This window comes from Brachycentrus maculatus, unplaced genomic scaffold, assembly GCF_059751285.1.
Source record: "Brachycentrus maculatus isolate JH-2025_06_01 unplaced genomic scaffold, ASM5975128v1 h1tg000980l, whole genome shotgun sequence".
Lineage (NCBI taxonomy): Eukaryota > Metazoa > Arthropoda > Insecta > Trichoptera > Brachycentridae > Brachycentrus > Brachycentrus maculatus.
Genome location: NW_028281699.1, coordinates 4,821 through 12,691, shown reverse-complemented (window position 1 = coordinate 12,691; position 7,871 = coordinate 4,821). Strand labels below are relative to the sequence as shown.

Below are 7,871 nucleotides of genomic sequence, written 5' to 3'. Positions count from 1 at the left end.
CTAAGAAGAAACAAGTTTAGTTATGACCTAAAACAAGTACTACCAAAACAATTCCCTTTCATTCCCCATATCACCTTATCAAGAATCAGTTATATTAAATCTTATCTGGCTATACCAGCGTTGCCAATGCCAATTTTGAGAATTCCCCCAAAAACTATGTCAAATTCCCCTTGCAAGTTACTTAAACAATAAATTACATGCAACAATTGTTTGCATGCTGTTGTAGTGACAGTCCTGACGAAGAGACGGGTACGTCTCGAAACCGGTAGACATAAAAATGTCAGTGAGTGGTTATATACTAATAATATACAAAAATAAAAAGTAAAAATGACTAACCACAAAGTAAATGCTTTAATATTAATAATATTGAGAATATGATATTAAATTATTTCGTTTTCGTAAATTGGACAGGTAGGGTTACATCCATTTTTGTCGTTGTAACAATAATCTTAATTGTAGCATTTTTGGTAACAAATTCTACAAAAAGTAAAACATTTAAACTTATTTTCTACCATTAGTACACATTTGTCACCAGAAATGCTACGTGGGAAATCGAGGATCTGTTTGTTCTATTTGTCTTTTGTAACATGGACTGCCAACTGTGAAATGGTCACTACGGAAGCCGAAACGTGCAAGTATATACAATACAATGTAGTACAATTATATTTAGTACAAGAATAACCAAAATACCTCGTCAGGCTTGGAGCAAGGCTTGGATAGAAAAGTATAGACGAAAGAATGATGTATTACGAGTATGTGAAGGAATTAAAGGTGTACTAAAATTTTAGTACGAGTATTACCAAAATGCTTCAATAGCAAGGTTTGGAAAGAAAATAATGGACCAAAAATGATGTGTTATGTGGAAGAGTTGAAGGTGTTTTTATTTTATTTATTTAGAAATTTCACAGAACATTAACATAAACACTTTTACAATAATGGATAACAAATAAAACAGGTAATTGTAACATTCCAATTACAAAATTTCACAAATGTCAAATGAGTTAAAAGTAAACAGCTAGAATAAAATATAGCAACAGTTAAGAAGATTGATAGGCAGACTTAATTTAGGGCTAAAGTGAAAATAATATTAAAAAAAGAAAAAAGTATAAACAGCTATTATATATTATATATGTAGTAGAAATATGGTACAAGTATGACCAAAATACCTCGTCAGCCTTGGGGCAGCAAAGGATGGACCAAAGAACGATGTGTTATGTGAATGAATCGAACACTTTCAACACACTTACTACACTTAGAAGAATTAAAATACTAGTATAACCAAAATACCTCATCAGCCTGGGAGCTAGACTTAGAGCAGAAAAGAATGGACTAAATAATGATGTATTTTGTGGAAAAATGTAAGGTGTAGTAGAAATATAGTACAAGTGTGATCAAAATACATCATCAACCTTAGAGCAAGGTTTAGACAGAAAATAATGGAGTGTAGTAGAAATATATGTAGTACAACAATGACCAAAATACCTCGTCTGGCTTGGAGCAAGGCTTCGGCTTGCAGACTGGTTGGAGTGGAGCCCCTCCGTCCTCAGTAGGCCTCTCCAGCACCAACCACTGCTGAGGCTCACCAGGACACGCCTTGACCGAATTCAGCTCGTGACAACTCCCCTCAAATCTGACAGCGCGAATTGCAAAACAGGCTCTCTCCTCTTCCGTATACCTCGCGCGATCAAACGGACCAGTCTTCGGGGCTGGCGGCTTCTGCCACCTCGTGTCGTCGTCTTCCGATTCTTCGCCGAAAAACACGGCGTCCGAATCAGCGACGGTTGTTTTATAATTCGACCTCTTTTGCATCCGTGCCTGATTGCTTTCAAGCCTTTGAAAGCCATCTTGTTGTTGGATATAGTCCTTCCTCGACGATTTCTTAAGTTCGACTGCTAAAATTTTCTCACAGCCTTCTTGATTCCATATTCTGAAGACGCATTTACACTTTTTGACGTTCGGATCTTCAATTTTCAGCGTTATATCTGTGGAGTCAAATTTGTGCTCCTTTTTCATGTTTTGTTTGCAGTTTTCATTGTACCACGAGCAAAGAAAGCTGTTACATTTTCTGGTTTCTTCTTTTAGCTTGTCTTTCATTCCAATTGCTTCTTTATCGTCTGCTTTGATACTTTTAACACAAAAAATCGGCAATTCTTCTCTGTTCACTAAGTAATCTTGTATATTTAGGCCGCATTCTTTTTCGAGTATGTCTTCCGAGTCTTCTGATGTAGTAGTCAATATATTCTGATAATTTCTGCTTTCCTTTTGTTCGTGTTGATCTTGGATTTGGTCGAACGCATCCTGCGATGACATCACTCGTTGGTTGTTGAAATTGTTTGGTTCAATTTCATAGCGGGAAAAGGAAGTCGGGTTGGCCGCAGATATCCTGGCTGCGGCGAACAAAATCAGGACACCGCAAAGGTCCTTTCCAGACATATTAAAAATCATTTTTACTGCAAATTTGTCACTTTTTCACGTACACTCGATAATGTTTTTTGGACTTATCTTACAGCTTATTTAAATGTCAGTCATTATAAATTGGAAATACTGCAGAACTCCTATATAAAACAATAATTTTTCAGCATACTGCTCCATAGTTGTCTAGGACAGAAGGACCTATAGACTGAGGAAGAGGAGAGCTGACCCCAGCAGTCTACAAGGACAATAAGCTGGGATGTAGCCAGGAAGAAGAAGACTGTTTCAAAGTATTATTTTAAGCCAATAAAGGAAATTTAAATGCAACATTTTGAGTGTGACCAAATACTTGTTCACAAATCTGGATTATCTCCAATTATATGAGTATTTTTTAAATTATTTTTTAACATTTCATCAAAGATGAAGAAGAATATGGAAGTCTGGGCATTTACGGGGCTGACGACCGTCATAGGCTGGTTTGAGTGATCACTTTACACACGTGTAACATTCATTAATTCTACCCATTATTTACAACCACACTACTCAAATTGTTGGAAGTTCTATATCGCTCACTCATTTCAACAGCGTCATATATCAAAAATCGTCAATTTTCAGTTGTGCATGTTTTTGGAATGCCCAGAATATGTACTATATCCCAAAAAAAAGCGGCATATTTTTAACTTAATATTTACCCGCTACAGGGCAGAAAGTGTTGTTTTTTGCATTTTAAAGAAAAGGTATTGTTTAATTTTTTTTTTAAATAAACCAAATATTTTTCAAATGGAGAAAAAACCTTCAGGTTTTACCTAAAAAGATCTGTTGCACAGTGAAAAGTTCAAAAAGGGGCTTGATATTTATTTTCAATAACTTTCATTTTATTTTCAAACTTTAAAAACGATCTCGTGATGTTGTTGAAAGGAGTGAGCGATATACGAACCCATTTTGAAACATTGTTCTTGAATCACTAGAACTTCACTAGAGACATCTATTGGTGAGATGAAAAGATAAACCAGCCTGTGACGGTCGTCATCCTCGTAAATGCCCAGACTTCCATATTCTTCCTCATCTTTGATGAGATGTCAAAAAATATAAAAAATACAACTAAGTAGATTCAAATAAATCTGTGTTTAATTTAAAAATTAATAATAATAATAATAAAACCCTTATCCGCACCCCAATGGTGCATAGGGCACTGTGTCATATAAACGCGGTGTTATCTTGATCGTTTACACATGAAGGAAGGGTGATCAGCCCTCGGCTTCAGGTACCAGTCCATGGTAATATTGAATAAATATTTCAGTGAAAAAATCACTTATATTTATTTTACCTCCCTTGGGAATCGAACCCGGGACCTCCAGAACGGTAGCCGAGCGTGCTGACCATTACACTACGGAGGCGGACAATATTAATACATAAAAATTAATTAAAAATTACATTAAAAATTAATACATAAATTAAAATGGAGTTCTACAAATTAAACGCCAAAGCAATAAATAATAATTTATGTTCACAAAACTAGACGTTTTTCCGCGGCACACAAACTAATCACCAGGGTACACGAATACTCGGCTATCCAAACTTAAAACACAGTAAGCGACATTTTTTTAGTAGTAGGTACGTTTTTTTGCATTTTTGGACTAAGTAGATTAGTACTTAGTCCAAAAATGCAAAACCGTACTACAAAAAAATGTCCCTTACTGTGTTTTAAGTTTGGACAGCCGTACTGGTCTAATGTACCATTCTGGACATAAACAAGCTAGCTACATGCAGTACTACGTTTTGTAAACAAGACGAAATTAGTATGAATATCAAAACCAGTTTTTAAAATAAAGAATATACACTAAAAACTAAATGAATTTGACACCAATATACCGGAATATTTAGTTTTAACAAATCGCTCACTCCTTTCAAGAACGTCATAAATCAAAAATCGTCAATTTTCAGTTGTTCATGTTTTCGAAATGCCCAGAAAATGTACTTTATCCCAGAAAAAGAGGCGTATTTTTAACTTAATATTTACCCGCTACAGGGCAGAAAGTGTTGTTTTTGCATTTTGAAGAAAAGGTGTTGTTTAATTATTTTTTTAAATATACTAAATATTTTTCAAATGGAGAAAAAACCTTCAGGTTTTACCTAAAAAGATCTGTTGCACAATAAAAAGTTCAATAAGTGGCTTGATATTTATTTTTAATAAATTATATCATATTTTTAAACTTTGAAAACGTTCTCCTGGAAAATCAAGTTTTTTGATTTAACGTTTCAAGAACGTCATAAATCAAAAATCGTAAATTTTCAGTTCTGCATGTTTTTCGGAGTGTCCAGAAAATGTACTATATCCCAGCAAAAGAGGCATATTTTTAACATAATATTTACCCGCTACAGGGCAGAAAGTGTTGTTTTTGCATTTTGAATAAAAGGTATTGTTTAATTATTTTTAAAAATATACTTAACATTTTTCAAATGCAGAAAAAACCTTCATGTTTTACTTAAAAAGATCTGTTGCACAGTAAAAAGTTCAAAAAGTGGCTTGATATATTTTTTTAATACATTGTGTTTTATTTTTAAACTTTTAAAACGTTATCCTGAAAAATCAAGTTTTTTTTATGACGTTCTTGAAAGGAGTGAGCGACATGTCATTAGATGGGGAAGGCAACGAAGGAGACAATGGGATCCGCGTGTGAGGAGATTGGAACCATCCAGACTCCCCCACATTGCATTGCAAAGCCAATTTCAAGGTTGACGACAAAAGAGATGGATTGACAGCTGGAAATCGACATTCAGGAGGCTAATCCCTCCTAAAAAACAGGCCACAAGGCCTACACAGAGCAGAAGAAGAAAAATATAAAATTTCAGGTCAAATATTAACAGCGTTTGCGAATACTGCATTCCTTGTACCACATTCGCGCTTTCTAAGTCGCCGTTACTGCGAATTCAGTTATCTAAACGAGTCGACATAACGGTTCTATTTTATGTCTCTATATATGACATTTTAATACGAAATACATGAATTAAATTAATCACAAATTGAACTATGTATTGGCTCAATTTTTTACAGGTCATGGAGCATTTTGAGGATACCTCTTCCGTTTTAAAATTAGACTAAACTCTACTTTTAAATGTGATGAGACGTCATCACAAGATATCTCTCGTTTAGTGTGGGTATGTCTAAATTTTAGTGAAAGAAATATTTAAATTGGTAACATAATGTGCAAAAGATGATATGCAGTTGATAATAATTGTTGGGGCAATAGAACATAAAAAGCTCTCTCCTTTCAAGAACGTCATAAATCAAAATACTTGATTTTTCAGGAGAACGATTTTAAAGTATAAAAATATAACACAATGTATTAAAAATAAATATCAAGCCACTTATTCAACTTTTTACTGTGCAACAGATCTTTTAAGGTAAAACCTGAAAGTTTTTTCTACATTTGAAAAATATTTAATTTATTTATAAAAATAATTAAACAATACATTTTCTTCAAAATGCAAAAACAACATTTTCTGCCCTGTAGCAGGTAAATATTAAGTTAAAAATATGCCTCTTTTGCTGGGATATAGTACATTTTCTGGGCATTCCGAAAACATGCACTAGTGAAAATTGACGATTTTTGATTTATGACGTTCTTGAAAGGAGTGAGCGAAATATCTATGGGATTTAGTGGTGTCTTATTTAGAAAATATGACAAGACACATATATATATATATATATATATATATATATATATATATATATATATATATATATATATATATATATATATATATATATGTATATATATATATATATATATATATATATATATATATATATATATATATATATATATATATATATATATATATATATATATATATATATACTCGGTTATTACGAGCACGGATATTGCGAGACGTCGGATATAACGAGAAAACATTGGTTGACATTTTGGTTTGTGACCTACTCCATACATTTATGCACGGTTATAACGATCTACTACTCGCTTATAACGAGCAAAAATATCGACCAAAACAAACTTCAAACTGCTAATGTTTCGATTTTTTAAAAACATTTTCGACCACAAGCAATAAAATGCAATACTATACGTTACAAAAAAACACTTAGTTATTTATAAAGATCGTTTGAACTACACAATCTCGGTATTTTTTAGCAAAAAAGTATGACAATTCTAGGAAATTCACAGACACTTTTCTTCGCAGTTCCTTGCTGGCTGTATGTCGACAGCTTGGTGACATTCGGAGGCGCGACGTCCGCTCGCGACATTGAACAAGCTCGACTGTCCGACTGATGGTCGCTACGATCAAAACTGGATACCGGCTGTGAACTTAGTCACGGTCGGGCGATAAACAAGTTAGTCGCGGTGTCAAATGTCACCGCAAGAAGGTGCGACCAGAAAAACGCTGTAACTGGCAAATAAAAAATAAAAAATAAACATCAGTGTTAATAAAAGAGTCACTGCTCAATGTAAAGCTTCTTTTCATGTCACCAATAGATGTCTCTAGTGAATTTATAGTGTTTCAAGAACAATGTTTAAAAATTGATTAATATATGTTCAAATACATAATAATATTTTTTTTTGACAACTCATCAAAGATGAAGAAGAATATGGAAGTCTGGGCATTTACGGGGCTGACGACCGTCAAAGGCTGGTTTAAGTAATCACTTTACACATGTCGCTCACTCCTTTCAAGAACGTCATAAATCAAAAATCATCAATTTTCAGCTTTGCATGTTTTCGGAATGCCCAGAAAATGTACTATATCCCAGCAAAAGAGGCATATTTTTAAATTAATATTTACCCGCTACAGGGCTGAAAGTGTAGTTTTTGCATTTTAAAGAAAAGGTATTGTTTAATTATTTATTTAAATATTTTTCAAATGGAGAAAAAACCTTCAGGTTTTACCTTAAAAAATATGTTGTGCAGTAAAAAGTTCAAGAAGTGGCTTGATATTTATTTTTAATACATTGTGTTAAATTTTTAAACTTTAAAAACGTTTTCCTGAAAAATCAAGTTTTTTTAATTTATGACGTTCTTGAAAGGAGTGAACGATGTGTAACATTCACCAATTCTACCCATTATTGACAACCATGCTACTCAAATTCTATATTTTTATATATGAACCCATTTTGAAACAGTGTTCTTGGATCACTAGAACTTCACTAGAGACATCTATTGGTGAGACGAAAAGAATCTTTTTATTGAGCAGAAACTCTTTTTATTAGTATGTGAGGTCCGAATCCTGGATTATAATCACACACATGAGAGACGCCAGATAACATGATTCAAGGCATGGCCTAGGTGACGTTGTCCATGGCAGAAGGACCAACAACCTGAGGACGGGGAGAGATGACCCCAACAATCTACAAAGACGATGAGTTTGGATGGAGCCAGGAAGAAGAATGTTTTAAAAGAAACAATTTTTTTTTGGATAAAAAATATTGTTTGGTAAATATTTTA

General features: G+C 33.5%; 1 protein-coding gene across 3 annotated transcripts; it reads right to left on the bottom strand.

Annotated features, from left to right (window-relative positions):
* Positions 1-1,407: 1,407 nt before the first annotated feature.
* LOC148299741 (uncharacterized) lies at positions 1,408-6,738 on the bottom strand. Of its 3 annotated transcripts, none has more exons than XM_088275749.1 (2): positions 6,599-6,738; positions 1,408-2,555 (listed from the first exon to the last, which is right to left on the bottom strand). In XM_088275749.1, exon 2 carries the CDS (start codon positions 2,443-2,445, stop codon positions 1,423-1,425), a length of 1,023 nt encoding a protein of 340 aa, XP_088131875.1. In that variant the 5' UTR covers positions 2,446-2,555; positions 6,599-6,738; the 3' UTR covers positions 1,408-1,422. The 3 variants fall into 3 exon arrangements, with proteins under 3 accessions (XP_088131875.1, XP_088131876.1, XP_088131877.1); XM_088275750.1 differs by having other exon boundaries at positions 6,499-6,686; XM_088275751.1 differs by having other exon boundaries at positions 6,504-6,677.
* Positions 6,739-7,871: the final 1,133 nt, after the last annotated feature.

Excerpts from the sequence above, each read along its gene's own strand:
- LOC148299741 (XM_088275749.1), bottom strand. The coding sequence starts at position 2,445 with ATGATTTTTAATATGTCTGGAAAGGACCTTTGCGGTGTCCTGATTTTG.